The sequence below is a fragment of the Echiichthys vipera genome, assembly GCF_963691815.1.
Source record: "Echiichthys vipera genome assembly, chromosome: 5".
Lineage (NCBI taxonomy): Eukaryota > Metazoa > Chordata > Actinopteri > Perciformes > Trachinidae > Echiichthys > Echiichthys vipera.
The window spans coordinates 7347027-7374757 of record NC_139830.1 but is presented as its reverse complement, the minus strand read 5'-3'; the positions used below and the strand labels follow the sequence as shown (position 1 = coordinate 7374757).

At 40.4% G+C, this 27731-nt stretch overlaps 1 protein-coding gene across 2 annotated transcripts in view; it reads left to right on the top strand.

Moving 5' to 3' along the window:
- The first annotated feature begins 1951 nt into the window (after window positions 1–1951).
- The window catches only part of lsamp (limbic system associated membrane protein), a 193609-nt gene continuing 167829 nt past the window's right edge, over window positions 1952–27731 (top strand). For both annotated transcript variants that reach the window (XM_083913421.1, XM_083913420.1), the window contains exon 1: window positions 1952–2334. In XM_083913421.1, the coding sequence (XP_083769547.1) occupies window positions 2180–2334 (155 nt within the window). In that variant the 5' untranslated portion in view covers window positions 1952–2179. The remainder of the gene's footprint in view (window positions 2335–27731) is intronic.

Sequence of the window (27731 nt, the reverse complement as noted above, 5' to 3'; positions counted from 1 at the left end):
GATCTTTTGTTGGCAACTAGTTAAACGCTGCTGTGTCCCTTCCTCCATAAAATGAATATTTCTATTAATTACACACACTATTTCTCAGATCACAGACGGACTTCCGAGAGTGTTTCACTGAAAATATAGCTAAAAGCCACATGGGAGCCATCCATGTATAAATCTGTATGCAGAGAAGCGTCTCCTTTCTCCTCTTCAGAGCCCACTAGTCCCTTTTTAAGTGGTCTTAATGCGTATGCTCTTTCATAAACTGCACAATCTTCAATATAGCTACAATCTTCAGAAGCTTTGAGGAAATGGCAAAAGGCAACTGATTAAGGACCAAGTAAGGTGCAGCTCTGCAAGAATCCCTGCTTAAAAAATTTAGCTGCTCCTTAAAATTCAATAACATTAGCTCCAAATACTCTCAGATATCAAGTACCTCACTGTAATTCCTTTTCAGTCGTGCATACATTTTTCACACTTCCATTTTCTCTAATCTTTCTGTAAAGCCTACATGTCACAGTAGGCTACAGATGCTGGAGAAGTGGCTGTAAAAATGGGGAGTGCACCCGATCTGGTGCTTTAGATCAGCTGATGCTGGAAATAAGGCTTTTAACAACACTGCCTCGCACTGATTCAATCAGGCTACTATGCACCAGAACAATTTCATTATATTTAGAGATAAGGGGGGGATGATCACGCAACGTATTGCAATGTTAACATCATATTTAATCATTCAACCTTAGTAACCGAGTAATATATGATATCCTCACCATGTCATGTACTTGTATCCATGTGCAGTTTGATTACAACAATTAAAACTGTATGTGCCTTATTTATTTAATTATTAACCAAACCCTTCCAGAGACAAAACAAGAATGCACGGTTCAAGTAAAGTCAACGGTTTCCTTGTGTATAAAGGCATTTTCTGAATGAAATAAAACACAAAATAAGTGTTCTACCTTAACTGTTACTTTGCAGTTCATTAAGCACATTGCAGAATGAGCACTAGATCATGGCCTATTAAGCCAGTGCTTGATTGGCAAGCGGTGAAATCAGAAGCTCATTCTGCATTCACATTCATGTTTAATTGGAAAAGCTCACAACTTCAAAACGTGTGTCCTTGGTTAGGTTAAAAGTGATTGTAATTGCCTAGCGAGCTACAGCATTGTGGCTGTTGTGGCAGTCTAGACAAGAGGTGGTTATGTTTGGTTAAGCTATTCGCAGCTAAGCTAAGCTCAGTTCATGGTCATTCGATTGTTAGCGTTCTTTTCATATCTCCTTTTCCACTTAATAAATCATAGCTGTAAATGTGAAGTATGTTACAAGCAGAATAGAACATTTCATGTATGTTATGTTTTCAAAAAGTGTATTTCAGATTCCTTTGGAAATCCATTTTACATCATAGCTTGTGTAATTAATTAAATTGTGTAAAAGTATAACCAGATATTTGTTTGCATGAAGTTTGTTTGAAGACTAATGATAATGTGAAGCTGTAGTCATTTGAACTAATAAAGTGTCTCTATGCCCAGCTTCTCTCAGGGAGGTAAGCGCATATGGCTGTGTATCAGCATATGTGGAACTGGTCATGTTGGTTTTCAGTATTATTATTACTCGAAACACTTTGTTGTCAAATTTTTGGATTTTTTTTTTTCATTCACTTCTTTCGCCTGTCCTCACTTAGTTGTGTCTCACTGAAAGGAACCTCAGGTGGTGCTGTTGTCCTGACAACCAATAAGGGTAGCATCACAGTCAGACGGCTGGATAATCCGAGAGAGAGAGAGAGAGAGAGGGTGAGAGAGAGAGAGAGAGAGAGAGAGAGAGAGAGAGAGAGAGAGAGAGAGAGAGAGACAGAGACAGAGACAGAGAGACAGAGAGGGGTGGTGGGGGATTTTCTCGGAACAGAATACTGCCTCTCTCCCTCGCAGTTGCTGGCTGTGCCGTCCCTTTACGCGGAGAGCATTACGCATCAGTGGACTATAGAGCGAGGACACCGCTCAACACCGCACATTTTCGTCCAAAAAGTATTTTAACCCGTATCGCCCATCCCTTCCACACTGCTTTGGACCTAAAGGCATCCCGCGGTTTTCGAGAAGTCTGGACAACTACTATTCGTGTCCCTCCAACTGTTTTTTTTTTTTGTTTGTTTTTTACCATTGGATATATAGCTCCTGCAAGCGCGCTCTTGTGCTTTAAAATGCAAGTCGGGCGCAAATCGTGTTGGAGGCAGTTGCAGGCTTCTTTTTTTAGACTGCTGTGTCTTATCCCCACAGGATTCCCCGTCCGGAGTGTGGATATGCAGCGGGCCACCGACAACATCACCATTCGCCAGGGCGACACAGCAATCATAAGGTAAGAGTCATCTTCCAACTTTACTCTCCTCCCGTTTCCCTCCGGATGCACAGCAGCATCTTCTCTCCGCGAGCTGGCAGCTGCGCTGTACAGATCGCTGTACCAAAGCGGATCAGTTTATGGACTGCATTCATTTGTTATATATTATTTGTTTTTATCTATATTACCTATTGGTTGTTTATTTGGTTTTCCCTGCGTCGATCCTATATTCTCCGCTAGATTAGGCTACAAGGCAGTAAACGGAGGTGGGACTCCCACCGTGGGAAGTGGTCTGATGAGAGTTGATGCGGTCTTCAACTTTTATTTCACCAACCAGTCCTGACAAGACATAGCCCACTGGAATCATTTTAAGAATATAGATACGTGCATATCCTGCCTTTTATCAATGAGTTTCAGTTCTCGGTGATTTCATCTCATTTCCCCTATTCCTATATGGAAGTAGGTGGTTTGCAATAACATTGCATCCTTCTTCGGGGCTGGAGCAAAGAGCTCAAACGCCTTCGCTGACACGACGCACCGAGCTTGTAGCTGTGTGGTCACCTAGGGTCCCTTTTTTCTTGTATTTAATATAATAACAGCTTGATAAAGCGAAGTGCGTCACGGTGTTACGGAGTTGCTGTGTGTGAGTGGATTAATGACACATACAGGGATTCTAGACGCAGATGAGAGGATGATGCGAAGAGACAGATAACTGTGCAGTCTTGTTTAGTTTTTTTTTTTTACCGTGGGACGTTTGAAAGACATGACAGCCTAGGGGGGGGGGGGCAAGGAGGCAAGGTACTATCAGTTTCAGAAAGACGTTCATATAACTCCGTTGCTGCTCATCCCTTCTTACAGCCCCATGAATGCATAATTATCCGGACTCCAAATCCAGTTTTGTCTGTTACGTGATGTCCGTTTTTCTGTCCATAAGAGCCCCACACCCTACTTAATCACTGCCTAGACAATGCAAGCTGTCAATTCTCTGGTATTGTGACGCTGCTGGGCAGATGTCAGTGACCACGTGATCCAAGCCATGTGTTTGTGACAAGCTATAAATGCAAGGGGATTTAGATTTGCTTGATTTTTTTGAAAACAAGGGCTTTGCCTCCCCTCTCTCTCTCTCTCTCAAAATGGAATGCACTGTGGGGAAGTCCAGTGGTATAATAGGCTGCACACAGAAAACTCAATCACATTGATTTTTTCCCCTCTCCCTCACTCTTTTTTCTGTCCCCTTACCTCTTCCATGCTGTATTTACAGTACCCGCACCCAGTCTTGCTTAATGAATGTGAGCATATAGAATGCAATTATGGGATTGACCTTTAACACAGCCTGTCAGAAAGCCTGTGGCCACACAAACAGTCAAACTCACAAGCACGTAAACACACATTTGCCTGGAGCTTGCTTATACAGGCAAATACACACACACACGCACACATGCACGTACACGCACACTCTCACACACACAGACAGACACACACATGCACACACACACACACACACACGCACACAAACAGAATAAATCTCTTTAATGGATTCCGTCTTGCAACCAGGTGCCATCCTTCCAGGTACCTGCTGATTGAATTAGTCAATTGACTCAGTTACTGTTGAACTCACCAGGGGTCACAGCTATTTGTTTCACTTTTTAAAATCCAATTGACTGTGTCTTTGCTATATTCAGCCATTTAGTCAGCCAGTCAGTCTGTCTCCTTTTAGAGGTGGTGGCAGTCTTTGCACTCAGCCAGAGCCACATTAGATTCTTTTTTCCAAGATGAAACTTGCATCCTAAGTCCTGCATTTCCCCATTATCTCTGATAAACGATCCTTGAATAGTTATCTGTGGTTATCACTCAGGGGGCGTCATAATTAATTTGATGTTTATAATGTATCTTGTCGGCATTAGTGATCAGTCTTCTGTATTGTCAGTCAGGCTACGATAAACTGCAACTCAGACCCCTGTGGCTCCATTGGAAAACACAACCATTTTCCACACCCAGTTTCCACCTGACAAATTGGATACGGGGGGAGGGAGAGGGAAGAAAAAAACAAATAAACGTGTGCTAGAAAGTGAGATCTTTGAGCAGGGGTGGGAGGCCGTCTGCAAGTTATTTGTTGAGCTACATAGTGTAACTGATTCCATAAGCTTGGTTTTGTGAAGGCTGAGGGGATATTGGTGACCTGGGGGCATAATAAGGCCTGTGCTCCTTTAGTGGAGCCTGTGGCTGCAGTCATGACATTCTCGGCACAAGAGAAGAGATGCTAGAGTGGAGAAACAGTATGTGACCAAACGGCCGCTGTGACAGAACACAACAGCAGGCCTCCCTACTGAAATGAGAAAGGGAATTTATTTTTTACCAGGGGCCTAGAACTGTGTCATGGTGAATAAATAAGACAACTAAGTATTTTCTCTTTATGCTTAAGATATTGAGATTTGCGTCACTATTGTAGCTCACTGTGAAAGCCTTTATCAAAGCTATATATTCAAGATACATATATTTTTTTACGTAGGAATTTTGCAGCTTCTGTTGAGGTGTTCAAATGATGCTTTGAATGTCTGTCATCATATTTGATGACGTTATTTTTTTAAAAAGTCCTTGAACATGGGAGGGAAAGGGAAGTTTGGGGTCCCCTGCTAGAGCTGCTGCCTCCGGGACCCGATCCCGGATAAGCGGTTGAAGATGAGTGAGCGAGTCCTTGAACAAAATCCTCAATTTAAATAGTGATCATTCAGATTATGTTAGTTTGTCTTCTTTTTTATTAAATCAAGTTTCAGTTTCTTCAACAAAAGAACATGTAGGCCACAGGCTAATCCAATCAGGACATAGAATAATGATGAAATAATAATTGTACCTTTAGGCTTATAGTAACATTATGCTATGACAGAAATGGTAATAAAATAAATCGGAACAAGCATTTTTGGACACTACAACGCTATTGAAATTGTTTGGATCACACAAGTTGGAATCAACCTCTGAATCTAGTTCTACAAATTTAACTATAAATATGAAAATAGTTTTATTTTTGGTACAGTCTAATCTTATCACCAACTGTGCATAAATAGGTCTCAATGTAAATGCAAATACATGTACATGCAGAATAAATAAATAAAAATCCTGCACAGCATTCAAATGTTGACTTAGAATTCTAATGTCAGCATTATGAATGAAGCTTTGAAGCTTCAAACTGTTCAGTACATCCCTATTTATAATGGCTATTGATTAATCTATATCATGAGAATATTAATGCATTACTTTGGTCTGGCATGGTACATTTGACATGCCATTTGAAAACCTTAAAGCAGCATGATGCATTTAGATCAGATATTCTGAGGAACGCCATGATTACATTCTTACAGTTACACATGCACACCTGCCCAAGCTGCCCAGTACAGTCTGATCTGCTAACCACTGAGAAGCCTTACTGGAGCGGTTTGGGTTAAGGGCCAGGCTTAAGGGCACTTCAGTGATGGTAAGTAGGGAGGGGCAAGTGCCGCTTTTCCTCTTCCCCCACCTAGATTTATTCTGCCGGTCCAGGGATTGAACCAAAATCTTTCCAGTCAAAACATTTAGTCCCCCACTGAATTAATAAGCAAACATTGCATTCAAATAGCTGCTAGTACTTGGTTGTGACAAGCATGCATACCGTATCAAACTATTGTCAGGATTGACACAATGCTTTGTTCACAGAATCCCATCTCCCCTTAGACTCCATCAAAAGTGCACATGAACTAAATATTGACAGATATCTCCAGCAACTGTCTGTGCCTGTAGGGAACAGCATTGAATCTAAGAGCGTGATCACACTATCCTTTTGGCCGCGGCCAAAACCGGTTTTTCAGCTAAAGTCTAGTACCTTTAAGTAGTGTGAGCGCACCCGCTCCGCGCTCAACTGCGGCCAGCTGGCCCTCCACGGCCCTCTTGAAAGAGGTGGGCTTTAGCGGAGCCGTTTGCACATGTACGAGCACGAGCGTGCGCACGTGTACGAGCACGAGCCCTACGGCAGTAGCGTTATGTCAGCCTGTTCGGACATGTAAATAGAAGGACGGACCATGCGCGGACATTTAACAACAACAACAATGGTGGTGAAAGGTTCACGTTGGTGTGGTGCGGAGGTGGAGTGTTTACTGCAGATTTGGTCGGATGAAAATATTCAAAAACAGTCGACAAGACGCACAAAAACTCTGAGGTCTATGGAAAGATTTGTAAACAAAGCCACACACACGCGATCAATGCGTGTGACGTGTTACAGCGTGATGACATATGGACAGCAAGAAGCATTGGCCGAGGCCCAGGTAGTGTGAGTACAAACGGGGCTGGGGCGCGGGGGGGAGAGGGAGGGGGGACAAGTACCCTAAAGTCCGGGTCTCGGTCTGGGAGGACAGTGTGAGTCCGCCCTAAATTGATTTTCACCAGCTTGACTTCTGTCTTATGAGACTGAATTCAGCGGTAGCCTGTTCTCCTTTTAGTCAGTGTTAGATGTAAAGATTTAGCTCCTTTAACCTTTGGACCCTTGTGTCTAAGGAGGTTTTCACACTGTTAATCTGAGAGAGATTATTCTTTTGAGGTCAGTCGCTATGTTGGTCTGTCTCAGTTAAACGATTTCACACCAGCATCTGTGATGTGGCATGAATTAGAAACTCATCCGATGTACAGTACGCTGTGGGATTAAACTCTAGTAACCGCAGCCATATAAGTGGGACGTTTTTTTTAGTATTGTTTCTTTGGATCTTTGGTTGGTCTTGCTTTACTCAGAAGTAACCATGGACGTATGCTCCATCCAAAGTTCTCTACCATTTTAATGATGTGGCTCTGTATTAAGTTCAAAGATTACAGACTATCTGGGTCTTACATTTATCTGCGAGCAGTCTTCTCGCTCTAAAGGGGCACAGTTCTTTGAACATTTGTAACTTCTTGAAGTGACATTTGCCCCTGGAAAGCGTGAACATAGGGCTCACTCCCAGCATAATAAATGTAGTAAATGTATCCCAGCCGCTGTGTTCTAGACCTATAAGATTTTTTTAACTCCCCATATTTCTTAACCCCCCGCCCCCCCGCCATGGTGATGTAGCCCATTTTGTGTTCACAAGGATGATGCCAGCAAGTGAAATCAAACTCTTCTCATGGTCAGAAAGTCTCAATATGAATCTGAGAAGAGGAGAAAGAAAAGTTTATCCGTTTCTTCAAGCCATTTCTGAGTCACAATAGTTTACTTTTTAATTGCTTTTTTTGAGTCCGTCCCTATGCTGCTGCCTAAAGGGGTAGGGTTGCAATGTCAGACGAAGCCCTGATAATTGACAATTGCTTATTAAAGCATTAATGACACAGTCTCTGTGATTGCTCTCCTCTGGGTCAATTATCTGCACTTTGACAATACACTCTGCCTGGCTTGTTAATTTCAGGGAAGATGATTCTGCACTTGTGTTTTGCCTTAGAGGATCTTCATCAAAACTTACCCCAGAACCTTGCCTTTAATTCGAGTCAGCCAAATATTATGTATATGAAATCTGCTAGAGGCTCAGACACTACACAAGACATGATGTTAGTCTAATTCGATACAATTCACCATGCCTGAGAATACAGTAATTTTAATTTGCTTTATTAAAACCTCAACTATTGAACTCTGAGTGCTGATCTTTGACTGCTACTCTTTGCATCAGTCACCCTCCATAGAACTGTACTTTTCCAACATGGAAATGAAAACTTTTTTGATGTTGAAAATTGGTATGAGAAAAGCTGATCATTAATTTCCAAAGTACACCTGGTTCCTACAGGACATGTATAGTATTGAAAGCTAGGGCTGGGTACTGAATGTCCTGATCAGAGAATGAAGTCACTCTCCCTCAGTCAGTGCGTTTACATGCAGTTTGAAAACATGATTATATTCGTGTTAAGGCGGCATACTCCTGTTTCAAACACCATGTAAACACCATACCCCGGGTGAAATCCGAGTTCTCATAACCCGGTTAACAGACCGAGGTTACTCCTCCAGTACTACGATTATTCATGCATGTAAACAGCCTTCTCAGGGTACTATCCGGTTATAACGCCCTCTCCTCACTCCGCGGCAGTGGAAACATGGAAAATTACGTGAAAAAAAGAAAAACAATAGAGCATTACCTTTACTCATCAATTAACCTAACACGAGCATGTCTTTGGACTGTGGGATGAAACCGGAGTACCCGGAGAAAACCCACGCAGACACGGGGAGAACATGCAAACTCCGCACAGAAATGCTGAGGTCGGGATGCGAACCTGTAACCTTCTTGCTGTGAGGCGACAGTGCAGTGAGAAATGCAGTGCTGCACTGGCCTAAGACCAAACCTTTCAACCCAATTTTACATGGTTTCTAGTATTAAACGGGTCCTGCTATAAGGGTCATACTTTTTGATAGGCTATTCAGATCTATTACATTTGAGTTCAGTAAAGAAGAATATTTATCAAGTCTCAAGGAATAAGTTGTTGGACAATTTGACAGGGCATAATTTAAGTTCAGTGCAACATCCAGTACTAATGCAGGGAGGAGTTTGGCATTTATGTAGTGAGAGTAAAGATGTTAAGATCAAGGGGGTGGGCGGGAATGTAGCATGTCTGACTTAATGCTGCTCTCCTCACAGATCAACAATTAATGATGGCCCTTTAAACCGGAGAGTGACTAACCTTAATGCTCCCTAATGGCCTTCCTAACCTTACACAATTATCCAACTGCAATAGTTTGCCCGGCAACCGAGCTGGCATCACTGGTTGGTTAAATGAAAGCTTCACAGTCTTTAATATGTTATGTCATTTATTTGATACAAGATAACAGCAGACAAACATTATAGTGAAGAATTGGAGAATAAAAGTCAAAAGAAAAAAGGATTAAAACACAAATAAACATGGACTGTCTGAGGGAATGATGGAGAGGTACAAGGAACTTTTTTAGAGTTTTTGATTAAAGTGGCAGCTGGTGCTACCACCTGGTACAGTAACACAATGTTCTGATCCTCGGTTTACGTGAGTATGAGGTTCCATTCAATTTAAATTACAATTTAAAAGCATAGTGAAAATGTGCCCATATTCCATCCGGTACTACTCACCTGTAATCAACTTTTCTTGCTGTCACATTAAGCTATGATGGAAACAATAGAGATATCATTTTTCACCGACAGTACAAAGATATGATAAGGTGATACTGTGGGCAATTCACTCCAGGCTTTATTCCAAGTGAAGGGAGAAAAAGAGAGGAAAAACAGATCAATGTCTGGATTTCCGGACAGAGGGCAACAGTGCAACATAATTTGGGATGTCCACGCCCCAGGGGGCCTCTATATTTCTCTATGCAGCTCATCACATCGGAGTGCTGACTTTTCTTTTTTTTTTTTTTTTTTACAGTTTAGAGCCTCCCTAGGCATTTATCAGTTCCACTATCTCTTCATCGCTCTCTTCCCCTCTTTTTTTTCTCTCTGCCAGCATTGAATTGTCGAGTTGTGCTGTCTTAACCCGATCCACAGAGTGAGCATGAAGTCAGATGAGGGGGAAAGGGGATACAATAGAGGGAGCTTCTTAAAGGGGAAAATTGTAAAAGAAATAAGAATGAGGGAATGAGGGAGAGAGAGATACTAACAGACAGAAGAGAGAATGAGGAATTAGAGAGGGAGAGTAGAATTAGAGAGGGAGGGCTGGGACACAGTATTAGTACAATCATCACAGTAATCCCTTCTGTTCCAGCCTGAGCCAGGGTAGGTTTTCAAATCAATTTCATTTCCACTCATGACGCTACAGTGGGAGGGCTCAGTGGCTAACAGTTGGGTCATTATCGTCTTGTCCCCATTTTGGCTTAGGACGGACCAGAGGTGAGGGGGGAAAGCGTCAGGGACGTGGGTTTTGGTTGATATTTTGCCAATCCTGCAAAGTTTTGTGAAGGCTTTTGGAACGGCTCTGAGTCATCACAAGTTCCAGAGGCTTTCATCTTGGTCAGTGGGATCTGAATAATGGTCCTGCAGAGACAGTGTGAACTCTTTTGACATGATAGAGGAACAGAATTCTGACATTCTCATCTAAAGCACACAGTCCAATACACTTCAGTGGGCTGTGTGGGTCTCTTTCAAAGTCCCCCAACCAGATATGCTCTCAGCCTGTAGTTAAATGTGTGCAGCTACATTCTCAGAAAGCATACTGGTACACTTTGAACTCTTCATTATATGTTTTCAATGTGTTTTTGTGAATAACTCAACGAGGGAACTCAGATCTGAAATGTTTTTTGACACAACTGAATATTAAAGCAGTGCTTCTCCCTAAAAGCAATTCCACTCCATTTCCCCCTTTACCTAGGCTTTTGTTGGTCAGGCTCCAAGTGCATATTTAAACTACTCAGCAATTTCTCACAGCCTCTGGCTACCTTTAGAAGATGGCAGTAGACGTGGAGTTGAAGAGTATTCTTATTCCTTTCAGAAAACCTCAAAATATCAGAGGTTTAGGGAGCTGCAGGAGATGTATATAGAAATGGTAAAGAGCCTCAAGGGGTAAGTTTCAAGTAATTACTTTCCATACACAATGTGCCATACTGTGTGATACAGTATGAAGCAACACATTGTGTATGTCTTTCCCTCTGTACTTCTGAAGATTACATCTTCTGTTCTTTTAGAGGTTTGGCATCATTAATTGTATGCCATTATGATTTATTACAAAATCAGTGCGGCTGCTTAAAAGCACAAGAGCTTCACTTTGACTGCCATTAACAGGCTGTCCTCACAAAAATGGCTCCATAGGTCATCCGTATAAGAAGCTTATTACGACCCATATTTAAGTTTATTGTTAGGCAGTGACCTCATGTTGCCATAGTAATTATGATGGAAACAAAGGAGCAAGTCAGATGAAATAGTATAAACAGTGACAAAGTCGGTGGGAAGAAGGACAGGTCGAGTGATGGGTCATCTTTTCTCCAGGAGGAAGTTGTTCATGTCTGGTGTGAAATCAAAGGTCAACTTTGACTAGTTTTAATGTACGTAAAATACTTAACCTAACGTAGGTACAGTACGTAACTAAAGTTATGTAACAGTCATACTTATTTAAACCCCAACCATGGTCTTTTCTTAAACCTAACCAAGTCATTTTATTGTCTGAACCTCTCTTGCAAATTACCTATTCTGTCATTTAGGTATGAGGATGTGTTGACCCTTTACCAGTTTGCGGCAATGCAGCTGTTATACCGTTTAAAAGTTAAGAAAACAAAGCAGGAATTTAAAATCAATTAAAAACATTTCACAAGCACATCTGAGTCACCCATGACATGAAATGGGACAAATAATTGGAGTGAATAAACCCAGTTTGTTCTCAGTTCAGCTGTGACCGTGGAGGCAGGTTGAAATATTTAAATCTATCAGTCAGTCAGGATGAATTCAAATTAAATCTGAAGCATGTGGGGTTTAGCCGGGTTGACTCCCATCCCTGCAGCTGTAATTCCACATGGCTTTAGAGCAGATTAGAGGTTTGCAGTAAGTACAGCCCTGAATGAGCACAGTCATTGTTTAGCTCCCATCTCTTCCAAGATCAGCAAAAATCTGCTCACTGACCCACTGACACAATCTGTAAGAGACGGTGTCACATTATGGTACTGAGGTAGTGTGTCAACAGCATATCCATTGGGAAGGGCGGCATGTGTCAACACCCGAACTACAAAAAATTAGCAACACTTTGTCACAGTAAGTGATGTAGTAAATGTGAGAGCCACACTTAATGTAATACTTCCATGTGAGCAGTTCAGTAATATATATACTGAATCTTTTATACAGGTTGTGTTGTACACTACTACTAATGTTTGCCAGCTTCTTACTGAATATCAAAAGAATTCATCAGAATAATAGTTTGTTCAATTTAGTCAAGCACTAATAATGAGCACATATGCATGTTGTATGTTTTGTGCATTTAATGTATTTTTGAATTGTATTTATCAATAGAATTAATTACACATTTAGCATGACCTGAAAGGAGAGCAGCAAACTCTTGAACAAATGGTTGATCATGATATTTATACTACATCCTCAGCTGCATACTATTATTTTGCATTGGTATACATACCTGTGAAATGTTCAGTGCACCCCTGGGTAATCTCTTTGAATTTGTTTCAAATGTATGCTGTAAGTGGCCTCAATGGTAATGTTAATCTTAATGTAATCTGCGCCATACTGAGTTTTACTTTCCATTTCAAAAGAAAATAATATGAAAAGGCCACAGTGGTAAAGGTGAAGGAGATTAATTAAAGTGTATCTCTTGAGCATTTGGCATTTGAGGAAAAGGGGATGACTCCATGTCCTACTTGCCTTCTTTTCTCCTGTGATTTGTGTAGCAAAAATGTGTCAGAGGTCAAAAGGGTTAAAAAACAAGCTACATTCTTAACATTAATAGGCAAGAAAATAGAAATAAATCAGCATTGCTTGTCTCATTTACCATTAATTTCCCCATTAAATTAAATGTAATTGTCTAACCAACATAGTTTCCATTACTCAAATGTTACTTGAGTCTCTGCATTGTGTACGATTACCTCCAGTTATATTAGGTTCCCTAGTGAGTATTTAAGGCATTGATCAATTCATAAACCTCCTCTACCTTTGGAAACTATGGAAACAAAACAACCACTTTATTCTCAAGGTTTTATTTGTAGTCTTGCAGCACATCAGGGAAAGAAAGCAAATAAAACCTTGAGAATAAAGTGGTGGTTGTGTTTCCATACCATAGAAAGTTTTTTCCAAAGAATACAATATATTAAATTGTGCTTTTTCGCAAATGTGTTTTTATATGGAATATCGTATAAAGTCCCTGCTTTGTTGTATCAAAACTAGGAATGTCGCAATATCAATTTTGAATCGATAATCGATTGAAATGGGCTTTCAATCATCCAATTGAAATCTGGATTGGTGATATCCCCAATTTTAAAAAGTTATTTAAATTTGACCACATGGCGTTAATGTGGTACATAGACAAGGATATGATGGTTATATTACACTTAATACCATGCAGACAGTCAGAATTATTTGAAAATTTAATGACAGTTTTCAGGGCATAAAGACTTGATAGTCCAACAATGGCATGGCTGTGCTGAAAAACAATGTTAACATTTAATCAAATTGTGGATTTGGTGAATTTTCACCCCTGGTCAATACAACTCAGCTGTTGTATTCATACAGTATTTGAAGACACTAGAGCATAGGGTTATTTTACACAACACTAGGATGCCCTGACAGTGAGGGTGGAAATCTGTGACTTGGTCTGAACCAATAGGCTAATAGCAGTATGAAGGGTTGAATTTATTTAGTGTTAAGACTGGGTTTCTAAATCAGGGACCAAGTGGGAATGAAACATGGCCCTGGACTTTAGCTGCTCTTTGTCTTCACAAGGATAGCTGCAGGGAGTATATATATTGGCACAATTGCACTGGCAGCAAGGTACTGAGACTTCAGACTCACTAGGCTAGGCTGTGGGAATTTACTGGCTTTGGCACCAAATTAATAATTAGTTATTTTAAAACATCTGGCTGCATCATTTTCAAGGGACTAGAAATCCTTGTCTCCTATTACCTTTTTAAAGTCATATTGTCAGGCCTGGCGAAATGAGGACTCAGATGCAGTCAGAGAACGAGTATGACAGGCTTTTATTCTGAAACACTTGTATCTCCTTCAGAAGAAGTGACAACCAATTGGCTTTAAACTCTACCTCGTCAACAGACAGAGGATAGACAAGAAAACAATAAACAGGGCTAGAAACTGAAATTCGCTCCCGAAGGAGGGGAAACCAGAAACAAACACAACACTGGTCTAATAATGAAAAAACTAAGAAACGTTACACCAACAGAAAATCGCTCTCGAGGAGGAAAAGGACAAAAGGCTATAAAATTATCTACTCTACACTGTGCTGAGAATAATTACAAAATCAAAGCGCTCCACAAGGAGGGAGGAACAAAACAAAAAGGCTATGGCTATCTAGAAAACAAAAAGGGTTCACAACTGACCAAAAACTTTATCAAAATCAAAATCACTCTTCGTCCGAGGTATACAAGTAAACAGAAAAACAAGCAAGGCAATACTTATCAATTACAAGGCAACTCTGTGGCAAGGCTGTGAAATGCTGGAGCTTCATGACAAGACGAAATACTCTGGCGACGAGACAGAGGAAGACAAAGACAATATATACACCAGGGAAGGGAGCACAGGTGGAAACAGTCAGGGATTAGGGGAGACACCAGACCGGTGACACAAGAGGAAAGGCAAGTGACCTGAAACGAGAGGAGAGTTACTTTTTCAAAATAAAAACATGAAATTCACAAGACAAAAAACCCAAGACAGGACATTCCTCACCACGGTGTGACACATATAGCTGTTCATTACAGACACCTGCCTGTATTGACAGACTAAAGGCCCTCTGTAAGTGTCATTTTGGGGTATAGCAGGATAATCTTGGTTATGTAGTCACTCATGAAACCCCATTTTCCCATTGGTGCAGTATCCTGTTTATGACTGAAATCCTGCTAAGTTGGTGTAACCATGTATTTTCATTTTAAGTAATTCAGTAATCTATATCTTCTCATCACACAAACAAATCATATTCTTTTTCTTATTGTTCTTTAGAATATTGGTGACTCAACATGACTTGGCTCTGAAGGACATTCCTGCATATAATTCAAACACCCATTTTGAGCTGTTCGATCCATTTTATGTGCAAAATAAGTATTCTTATGCTGGAAAAGTTCATTAAAGTTGTGTTAAGTTCTCAATTTGCTTAATTACTATAGCCCCTAAAATGCAGGAGTTTGCAGAAATTAGCATTTTATTGCTTTGTCTCACACTGCTGGAGGAGGCAGCACAAAGTGTCATGCCTGGAGTAAACATTGTACCCAAAGACGGGGAACAGGTGGCCAAGTACAAATACAGAGTCCCTTGGAGAGATGGCAATTACAGCCTTCTTTGTGTCTTCAAACAGAAAGGAAACAAAAGAAGGAAACTGCTCAGCCTATCTAACCATGGCTTGGTTTGGAGTCTTATAAGACATTGCTCAAAAATGTCTGTATTATTAGTTGAGGGGATTTTCATTTAAATTTTTCATCCCTTATAACACTTGTTGGGCGATACATTTAAATGTGAAGATATTATGTTTACATTTGTATTTGTATGTATCAATATGGTTTCTCTATACACCAGCAGTATGTCTGGTGTGTCCATTTGCTCTTGTTTACTTTATGTGTGTTTCCCACACTTATGTGAAAAGCCTACTGTACCAGGGTTAAAAGGATTAGAAACTGTTATGATTATCCAATCAGCCACGGCAGAATACACTAAAAAGGGTTGGCAGAGACTCCATTCATGGCACCACAGACCACCATACTGTATATCTACCATATTGTATTATCAAAGAATATAGAATGCATAGTGTGTGTTTGTGTGTTTGTGTGTGTGTGTGTGTGTGTGTGTGTGTGTGTGTGTGTGTGTGTGTGTGTGTGTGTGTGTGTGTGTGTGTGTGTGTGTGTGTGTGTGTGTGTGTGTGTGTGTGTGTGTGTGTGTGTGAGTGAGTGAGTGAGTGAGTGAGTGAGTGAGTGAGTGAGTGAGTGAGTGAGTGAGTGAGTGAGTGAGTGAGTGAGTGAGTGAGTGAGTGAGTGAGTGAGTGAGTGAGTGAGTGAGTGAGTGAGTGAGTGAGTGAGTGAGTGAGTGAGTGAGTGAGTGAGAGAGAGAAAGAGAGAGTGAGAGAGAGAAAGAGAGAGAGAGAGAGAGAGAGAGAGAGAGAGAGAGAGAGATGCATCTATCATGCCTCAGAGAACTCTGTCTGACTCACTTTTAGAGCATTGACTTTATTTGTTATCCTGCATCTTCAAATTGCAATTAGAATTGGACTGATTGTGCAATCCTCACCCTAACCTCATTAAGCACTGGAACACTCTTGCTCACTCGTCCATACCACATTTGAAGATGTCCTTGATCCTTTAAAAAATGTCTGTAACATCTCTTTGGAGAACCGAGTTTCAGGGAGAACTGAGGCCTACATTCTCTAACGACTTCTGCCACAGTGACACCATAGGAAAAGTATGCTATTCACCGACTGTACAAAGAGATTGGAAAGTGTTCCTAACAGTGCCTGTCATACACTTGCATAATACAATGGTACAGCATGCAGAATTATTATTTTGCCAGAATTAGACGAGGACATTCAGAGCATCAACATCCCCTGAATTATCGATGGATCTTCTGTTTGGTGCAGCTTGAATACAGTACTGGAAGGGACAAAACAAGTTCCCCAACAGGAAAATTAGTTATTTTATACTATTTTAGCATGGCATGCAACATAGTAGTTATGCTTGTGACCTTCTATGGTGACCAAATGTGTTGATGTTCATGCAAGAACACCTGTCTTCTTGACAAAAATGCATAAGGCCCTTAGTACCCTTCATGGTACTAAGTTAAACTGGACATGCTTACATAGCTCTTTGTTGTCATGCCTTCTGGTCATTTTGTCCGAGTGTCACACACCTGGAAATAGATTGTGCACAAACAATCATCACAACAGAATAGACTACCCAAAGAAATTCCACATATCAATGTCTCAATGTGTTTGGTCAGTAGTTTCAGTAAAATGTCTACTTGTTATGGTCAATGGTTCTATTTCCCTAAAATTGATTCCATATAATGTGGCATTACCGCTCAGTGAAGTGTATGTTTTTGGCCGCAAACTGAGCTGCCTCTCTAGAAGTGTTTCACAAGGCCATACTAGGGATACATGCACCAGTTGTGTTTTATATTCTCTTTCTTTTTAGTGCTTTCCCCCAGGTAGTCTCTCTTTGCTCTTTGTCCTCACTTAAAGAAGCAGTTATGGTCTGTTGCATCATATCTGTGCCATTTTTTGACACATACTGAAAATAGTCAATTTGATGAAAGGGTTAGCAGACTGGGGCTTTTCAGGAATTATGTCACACAGCAGTATTACAAAGACATACTTTGATAAAAAGTTGAGCATGATGCTCAGACATTCCTACAACTTCTACTACAACAACCTGAGATACATTCTGACATGCATATATCATAAACTACCTCTGATAAAAAGTTAAGAGCTTTTTTTGTATGCTGAGATACTGAAGAAACCCCTCCAGAAAAGAATTGAGAATTCACTCTCATATGGTAGACCCACATCCGCATCCATTCTCTGCTGCCTTCAATGCAGGTTTAAGATCTTATATCCTAGGATTTTAACCCTGTGTATATGGCAAAGCAAAGAACATAGTTAGACAATGTTGGCGATGATGATGATCATGACAACAGGAGACAGCCATGCAAAAAATAATGATCGTATGGATGAGTAAGAGGACCGGTGGTAGTGCTAACACACTGCCATCCTAGAAGATGGTCACATTTTAATTTTCATAGTGAGCTTTTCCTATTATCATTAGCAGTGGGATGCTGTCATCAATGTCATTTTTGATTGAGTCTGCTGTATTTACATTATTTTTTTGTGTTTTTGCATTTTTTACATTTTTGCCATAATTCATGTCATTACAGTTTACCAATAAACCTATCTCAGCAGTAGAGGAGAAAGGGAGGCAGAAACAAATTATAGCTTAGGGGTATCACCCAAAACATTGATATTAACTAAAGCAAATGGCACATTTATTAACAATTAATTTACACGTGAGTAATTTTGGAGCACATATGGGAGGAAAATGCACATACAGTAGAGAGTGGGTGTTGTATTGAGTTTTGCAGCCAAGGCTGATGTTTTTTTTTCATGTTATTTGATTGATTTTATATTTTTCGTCAGTGCATTTAGATTAACAGTATGCAGTTGCTCTCTGCCTTGTCCAGCTCTACCATTGGGTCAATGCCTATTACAGGAGTAACATGGAGTGTAATTACCTTGGCTGTAGGCTCTCAAGTTTCACATCCAGACCTGATGTAGAGCTACAATGGCCTTGTCCCTACAGCTTCTGATCTGTAAGAACAATACGTTCGTTCACAAATGTCTCTGATCAGCCTAATTTTCACTATTTCCAAGAATATGTCAGTCACTGTGGCAACACTAGCCATTTTTTCCATTCACCTATTTTTATGCACATTTTGAAGTATTGCATTTAAAAAGCTGTATGGAAACAACAAAGTTTGATAAAACCTCCTAAGTTGCAAATATAGATTATATTGCTAGCTCCAGGTTGCTCTTGCCTTTGTCTAAAAAAAGAGTTGATGCGCTAAATGGAATATGTCAAGTGCCAACGAGCGCCGTTACAGTGGCAGTCGTTGGTGGGAAGTTGCTTTCGACTTCATTAGTGCTGTATTGAGTCTTAATGAGAGTTGTTGGAGTCACAGGAGGCCATTTGTGAACAGTTGTCCTTTGAGGTTAGATTGTTGAATCTCCTGGGAAGGGATGAAAGGGCTGCATTGTAAATTAGTGTCTCAGACCTCCTTCTCTGTTCAGCGATGGTTTCTCTTCTTTTACATAGTTGGATTATTTTAGTCCTCTTTCAAACCAGGATTTGGACATTGTTGTCATCAAAGGAGTGGGCTTTCTCCTTGAGATGTAAGTAGGCAGCAGAGTCCAGGCCTGAGGAGTTAGCTCTCCTGTGTTGGGCCATATGTTTATGCAGTGGTTGTTTTGTTTCTCCAATGTAGAGATCTTTGCATTCCTCGTTGCATTGGACAGTATAAACTTTTGTGGGTGTGTGGTGTTCTATCCTTGGGATGAACTAGTCTCTGTTTAAGTGTGTTACTGGAATTGAAATACACAGGGATGCAGTGTTTGTTGAAGATCCTCCTGAGTTTCTCTGATACCCCAGCCACATACGGGATGACTATGTTGTTTCTCTTGTTTTCTTTTTCTTTCTCAACCACTTTGGTTTTCTTTCTGGAAGCAGCTGCCTTTTTCACAAAGGTCCAGCTGGGGTAACCACAAGTTGTGAGGGCGCCTCTCAGGTGCTTGCGTTCTTCCCCTTGGGCCTGTGAGCTGGTGGATAGGTTATCAGCTCTGTGTTGCAGTGTTCTGATAACTCCAAGCTTGTGTTCCAGGGGGTGGTGAGAGTCAAACAGTAGATATTGATATGTGTGAGTGTGTTTTCTGTATACCCCAATGTGGAAGCTCCTGTCATTGCTTTGAGGATGATGATGACCTGGACAAATGAGAACATTCACAGGCCCTGAAAATATTTTGTATATTTACAATTGCTGTTCCCTCGTCTCAAACTCAGTGGGTGTTTTGAATCTGTGTTTGAATAGATAGCTTGAAAAAAAAGGTCTGTATTTAACACAAACTTAGATTTATATTTCTGAACAACTTTTTAAATGAGTTTTAAAGCCTCAATGGATACAAAAATAATTACCCTGCAGCACTCTATACGTTCTGACGTAACCAACATTTATCCCACATGACTGATCAGCTCTTTCCCCTTTCGGCGTCTCCCAGGATATTTCTTTGTCTTTGAACAGCATGAATAATGAACAATACTATGTGACATGAAATAACAATTAAACCTAACCCAAATGAACCAAACTCCTGACGATCTCTCTACTTTTTTCTTATAGTTGGGTTAGATGGCTGATGTAACTTGTTTTGTTTCCGGCTCACAAGCTCTTCTTCTACTTTGTTTACTGGTGGATTACAGCCATGTGTAGCCTATAGGCACAACTTGTGAAGAACATATGACAGTTTATTTCCTGCAAACCAGTTGATGGAAACAGGTATAATCATGTTTTTGTGACATTTCAAAAGTTCAATTAAAATTGAACAAACCATTGGATGGAAAACACAGCTACTGGTTGGTTCAAAACAGTTTCAGGTTTTGTGGAAAATATTTGATTATGAACCAAAGGATCTGTGATCCCCACCTTTTGTGATTCCTTTTAGCAATGTCACAACTTGCTGTTGTATTAATTAGCTCAGTCGTTCCATGGAAGAAGTTGAATGCTCCATGCTGTGCCTCCACAATACAAGTCACAGACTAAAATATCACAGCAGGCAGTGTTATAATTTAGTGAGATATACCACTACCCAATAATTTATTTTTCTTTCAAATGTTAGAGCAAACTCCTCCATCCTAAGGAAGTTCGTTGATCCCATGAGTCCAAAGCAGTTTGACATGGTGCAAGATCTACAGTTCCATCCTGCCTTATTTATCTCTGATTCAGAGCTGGTTATACCAGCATATGAAGCACATTGAGGGAGTGATAAATGTTTGTGTTTGTATGCTGCAAGGAGAAACAGAGGGAGAGATCTTAGGATACAAGAAATAAGACACACTATCACAGCCTAGACAAAAGAGGCAGAACCTGAGGGGCAAGTTTCCGACTGCATGCCTGCTGCTTCTGACGGTACCAGCACTAAGAGGTGTATTGTATATATACATATATATATATATATTGTATATGAAAACTGCATTTTCCAAGCTGATGATAGTGTGACTTAGTTCCAGTCTGTGCGTCTGTGCGCTAGGCCTGAATGCTACTCTATGCTCAAAGGTTTTTTGTTACTATTCATATGTGTGGGTGCACTGATGTTATAGTGATATAACATCCAAGGCTTGAGCATGTATGTCACTAAACCGTTAAGCACAAAGGAATATCCCCTTAGCTACAGGGTAGATCTAAAAGGTGCGGAGAGGAGACAATCCCTTGATGGTCCCCTTGATGCCAAAATCTGCCAGATGACTGGGTTTGGTTGCTTTATGGAGAGTTTGAGACCCCAATTGCCCGCTGAATGCACAGCTTTTTTTTTTAAAAAAACAACATAATGTATACACTTAACCTTTGTTGAACCTCATTACAGGAAACAAAGAGACATGAATCTAGTTTGTCTATGACACACAAGCTGGCACTTGAAAGGAAATCAGCGTCATATGATTTGGCAAAGAGAGAGTGATGAGAGGCAAAGTGATGAGAGGCAGAGTAAGGAGAGGTGTAGGGTGGGAAGAGAGATCTTGAGAAGAAAGAGATTGATCACTGAGTGGGTGGAAATGTCAGTGTGCTCCAGGCTATGCATTTTCCAAGTGTGGAAGCTGCCATTTGTGCTTTTCCACACTTCTGTCTCATGCTAAGACTTCACCTCACAAGCACCTCCAGTGTCTCTGTCCAAGCCAGTCGCCAGAATAAAATGCTCGCATTGTATGATTCTGAAAACCACAGATCCATTAAATTCCTACTTTTCTGTCCCGCTGAAACCAGGTCTCATCCACTACTCATCACATACATACACTTTTTGAGTATTAAAGTTGCAATATTAAACATATGGTTTTTACTGGAGTCAATTGAAATCTCCGCACAAACAGATACACATACAGACATAAAAGGCTGCAATAAACTTTTAACATCAACGTGTCTGTGGTTTCCAGAAAGCCACAGACACGTTGGTATCAGGCTGCTCTGTCTCTTTCTCTTTGTCCATTTTTTGTTTTACCACTAACATACAGTATATAGACCTGAGAACATATTGTACTTTTCCTCGTTTCATTTATAATAAACATGTTTCGAGGCTAATGCACATCAGAAAATGTGTGTTTTCTCTCTGGTAAGGTAGTTTCTGTAATGCTTTTGCACATCCCTTCCCTTCTTTTCATCCCCAACATCATCCTCTCTGCATTACATTTTATTACCTCTCCTCTCCTCCTCTTGTATCTCTGCTCCTCTCTAATTTTCTCCTCTTTGCTTGCTCCAGAGGAAGCCAGTGCTTCTTCTTAATTGACTGTTTTTTGTCAAAAGCCCCTATTTGCTGTTCAAGGACAGGTCTGGGGGAAGAAATGTGTGTGCAAATAACTTAGTGTGTTTATTCTTGTATTCCGATGTGTGTGTGTGGTTATTTTTGTGTGCGCTCACCGCATATTACTGTGCTTTACCCCATCATCTAAGCATCCACCAAGCATGTTAGCTCGCCCACCCAGGAAAGCCAGGATTTACAGAGGGCCATAATTATAATCAATCATATGGCAAAGCCACTTCTAAGACATGCAGGAGTTTCAGCTTTCAGTGCCCCACTGCTGAACAGCATGTGAGCCCGCCAATTAAGACTCCTGAGCTCAGTACTGCAGTCTAAGCCACATTTTTGAGGATGGGATCATCTTGGTTTCAGCCAACAATCACCAATATAAACATACACAGAATGCAGCAAACACAGCGGGAATCATGGTTTTTGCTGTCTCTGCTTAGGCTTATTTGTTGATGGGAGATTCATGGCATGTACACCTGCTTGTTTTGCTTGCAAACACCTGAATTCTTCATGGCCTCACATAGAAAAAGCTTTGACCATGTGTGTCATGTATCACTAAATCTGAATGCACATGCCGTACATCATTACACATCTAACTGACACTATGCAGTTTTGTTTGGTATTTAAGAAGTTATGATAATAATAATAAAACCCTCAAGAACTTTTTCCTGATAAGTTATTTGCCAACAAGATGCCTGCATTTGTGTTACATAAAACAAAGCTATTATGTAAGTGTTTCATGCATCATATCATATTTTGGTCCTTTAAAAAGAACTCAATAAGAAGGCAAAAGAAGGAATATTGCTCTTCTCCACTTCGATTACGGAGCTGGCAGGTTGCAGACAAAACCTACTTATGCATTTTCTACTGTGGGATCATCACATGCCTGCAGGCCAAGCTTAGTGCCAGATGCACTGGCCTCTGTGACAGTCTCCCTAATCTGATTAATATCTATCCACAAACCACATCATATGTAATGTGTTTGTGCAGCAATATTTCTTGCTAGTATGTGTGTGTTCAGTGTGTGACCCTTATTGATTGGATGGAGAGATTTGTGAAGCAGGATTTCTAGCATTTAATTATGGATATATATGCATGCAGGTTTTCGGCTATATTAGTGTATGTGTGTATGCATTTGTTATTCAAATGCCTACTTAGAAAATATAGAATATCAGTTGTGGCTATACCACTGCTGTCCTAGCATGTTTTTTTCAATAACCGAGTCACTTCAACAAAAAGCCTTATTTTGTGAATAAAAGCAGTGAGCAAAATTAGCCACAGCGAATATTCTAAACTAACTTCTAAAATTCTAAACAATAAAAAATAACAGTATTTCAGAATAAATCAAGTAATAGTACTTTGTTCTTTTGATCTCCAGTGTATGTCGTAGAGTAATTTAAGCTGCAACATCATCATTCCAAATAATGATTGATAATTTGGGGGGGCCAAAACAAACAGTAGCCTAGGGGCCCATGACCACCTTAATCCGCCACTGGGGGTAGGTCTATTTGGTGTGGTAACCTAACAGGGGCTTGTGTGTGTGTGTGTGTGTGTGTGTGTGTGTGTGTGTGTGTGTGTGTGTGTGTTTGTGTGTGTGTACGTGTGTGTGTGTGTGTGTGTGCGTGTGCGTGTGTGTGTGCATGTGTGCGTGTGTGTGTGCAAGGTGTGTTTGTGAGTGGTGCTGTGCATGTATATGTGTTCACACGTCTCCCCTGTGATGTGCATTGGAGAGGAGAAAAAGGGCAAGGCATTGGCTTGCTCCTGCATGCTGCCTGGGTTTGTTTATTTAACTTGATACATGGCATCCTTTAAACACTGACAATAAAATAAAATAAAATAATGTTCACTTGTCACGGGCGGCACGGTGGTGTGGTAGTTTTTCACTGTCGCCTCACAGCAAGAAGATTCTGTGTGGAGTTTGCATGTTCTCCCCGTGTCTGCATGGGTTCTCCCCGGGATTTCCGGCTACCTCCCACAGTCCAAAAACAAGTATGTGTTAAGTTAATTGATGACTCTAAATTGCCCGTAGGTGTGAATGTGAGTGTGAATGGTTGTCTCTCTCTGTTTGTCTCTATGTGACACCCCCTCCCCCCACGGTGGGACCCCGATAGAGAGAAGCGGTTGAAGATGGATGGATGGATGGATGGATGGTTTACTTGCCACATACAGAATCATATAGAGTAATGTATACCTATAATAGAATACAATGGAATAAAATAAAATATCTTACAATATAAACTATAAAACAAATTAACAGTGCATTTCGGAGTCAAAAGATTTAAAGAAAGTGTTTTTACTTTAATTCTTGGAATACTTCTTCTCATCCTCTCTATTTGGCCTTGAGGCAGCAGTAACACCTCATGACCGCAGCAGAGAGAAGAGCCTGCTGTTGGGGTAAAGGAGGGAAATCTATGACCCTCTCCTGCACATCCGGGTGTTAATGTCTTATAGTGCTGAGTGTTGACATCGGATGGTGCGTTCAGCTGAACCCTCTTCAGGGCCAGGTAGTTCCCCTTAGTGCTGTTCCCAAACCACAAATACATAGTGTTTGTTGGATGTGATAAAAATGGAGTTTCTATGATCAGCGTTTGGGTATAGTTTGTGTGAAAGTGTGTGCATCACTGTCTATGGATTCACCTCTGTATAAATGTATAATCTTTGGTCCAAAGATTGTCTTCCCACTCCCTCTGATTGGATTGGTATTTTATTAAAAAGAAAAAGAAAAAAGAAATGACCTGCACATCACAATAAAATGCTGATTTGGGGCCAAAATCGTCTTTGGTCTAATTGGTTCCAATAGGAGAGCAGTTCTTCATCTTTATCCTGCCCTGGGAGATAATTTTTAGACAATCTCATTATACTGGCTCATATTTCTAAGCACGCCTAGGTTCGGGTACAAATTGTCCTTTCATCTATTGCTGTGCTGCTCAGCTAGCTCTTGCCACCATAAGGGGAGTGGGAAGTTCACCAATTCATCAAAGTTTTTTTTATCAATCCTCCAGATATCACTTCTTAATGGAGTGCTGCCGCCTGAGTGAACTAAGGTCAACTCAGGATAAAGCAGAAACAAACTGACTGGACAATCTACCCTGCAACCATGGGGGAATGGAGTGTTAAGGAAATGAAACTCCTTGTCGCTATTGTGCCAAAAAAAAAAAAACTTAGCTGAACTTTGTGAGACTGCCCTGCACTGCTCTGAGTGCTGTAGTAGCTCATGTTTTAACTGCATGGCCTGCCAAGGTTTATTCATTTTTTTAGCCACAACTTAAACCCGGTTCCCCGGTCCTCAACATCATATTTCTCATTTCTTTAACATCTTGTTGCCAACAGAAATCAACATCCAGTTGGCCCGCAACTTCAAATAAACTAATGGTGTTTTTTGATCTGTAAACATCGTGTACTTGCCATCTGGCAAAACCCCACTTGGCCATGCTGAAGTTTACTCAGTGACAGTTGTAACTGTTGAGTGAGATGCTGTTAAATCTGACTACTGGATCTTTTTCTGGCTTCAGCACACCTTTTCATGAGAGCAGGTTAATTATTTTCAAAAAACTGGATATAGAATTGACAAAGCAAAATGTCACCATCCTGTGTGCTACCAGTTAGTTTTGTCTGCGATGGAGGCTTTGACCCACTGCTGCAGCCATCAAATGCATGTGCATAGCAATAACATTTGCGCTTCTTCATTCTGTTGAATATTGCATGCATTATTTATATGGATATCCTGAATATAAAGGTCCCCATCGTTTCAGTACAGATGGCATTTGACCCCTACATCCTGAGCATCCGGTGGCAGACCTACTGCTATTTTTTATTCAGCAGGTTTAATGCAGTACTATTGTACTCACCACACACACACACACACACACACACAAGCACCACCACAACCCGGGTCCTAGATTACAGTGACCTACATATGGTGGATATTATTGAACTAGGTTACTGCTAATCAACGGCATGCCCATAAGCATAAGCATTGTAAGTGTGTGTGTGTGTGTGTCTGTGTGTGTGTGTGTGTGTGTGTGTGTACAAGATTGATCGGGTTCATATTGGCTGGTTAGCTTGTGGGTGTGTTTTTGTATTCCTGTTAAATGACCAGTACAGTGTCATTGTACTGCACTATAAAACTAGCTGTGACCAACAAATGAGATTTGCAAAGAAAAACGAAATGACTGACACAAGCTTTCTGGAAATGCCTTCCCCTTAAGATTAAAATATTAACTTCTTTAGTGTTGGCTTCTCCAGACATCCTGTGTTAATCTGGATCCCTGCCAATGTTGTGAGCACTCCCACAATCAGCCACTTATACATTGACCTACACATACATATGCAGTATAGCTGCATACATATATACTGTATATAGTATATTGTATGGCACAAGGTAAGCACCAGTGGCAATGTAGAAGTAGACTACAGGGTGTCTGGTGCTGCAGCGACTGAAAAATCATTACAGCTGGCCTAGATATTCAAAAATACACCCTTTTCCTTCGGTGTCATGTACACACTTAAGCTCTACTTGTATCCACATACAAATACATATAGCTGATCATGTTTAGTTCAATGTCTGAACAGAAGTCACCTAGCTCCTTCATAGCCACACACATAAGAACACTACACTAGGGCTGTAACTATGAATTTTAAAAGAATATTGATGGGTACTGTTAATTGTTCAGTTAGTTATTGCTATTTATGCTATTTATTTAGATTTAGTATTGCCATTTTTTTGTATTTTTACCTTCTTTGTATTATGGTGCAATATACTCTCGATGTGCTTACATAAATGTAACCATATGTTGTCTCTAACAATAATTTGCATTGTCGAAATGCCAGAAAATGGTGAAAAATGTTGATGGCCCCAAAGTCCAGGATGGCAACCTCAAATGTCTTATTGTGTCCAAATCTCAAATATATCCATGTACCTCTATGTTTACTGTCATAGAGGAAGAAAGAAACAAGCAAATATTCACATTTAAGAATCTGTAAGGTTTTCCAAAAACATTGCTTAAACCATTAAATCGATTATCAAAATAGTGTCCGATTAATTAAATAGTTGGCGACTAGTAGATTAATCGTTGCAGCTCTACACTACACCCCATATGTACATTCTCTTCATCTGTCATATAGAACAATACAATAACTTGCATTTCCTCCAACTCCGAGCATTAATGAAAGGGTAATGGTCTGCTGCTGCTTGAGGAGTGGATTGCAGAGCCTCTTCACACTCTCAATCTTGTTTCCCAATTGCGTTGACATTGTGGTTGTATGACAGAGTGGTTGTCAGCATGCCTGTATGATAAATTGAATTGCATAGGAAAATATTGTGCTTTGGAGAGGCAGACTGTGCTGCGTGCAGATGCAGTAATAAAGAGAGAATGCATAGTGGAATAGTGTGCTGTCAGATATTGCTACAGTAGTGATTACAGTCAGCATTACTGGGCTTCTAACTGTGAGAGGGTTCATTCCTCAGCCATTACACAGTTAGATACTATCTTTCTCTCGACTCATCCATGCTTCCATCTCCTTGCTGAGGGTTTCCTCTTTACTTTTGCTCGGATTTTTCAGTTACTATTAAAGAACTAGACTCAAATTACAGAGAAATCATGGTTTAATCAATTAGAATTTTTGGAGGAAGATTGATCATTTATGTTAATCAATTAATTGCAAAATAGGGTTTCAAAAATTCAAAAATTCAGTATCGTGAATTGCATTGAATCATCATTTCA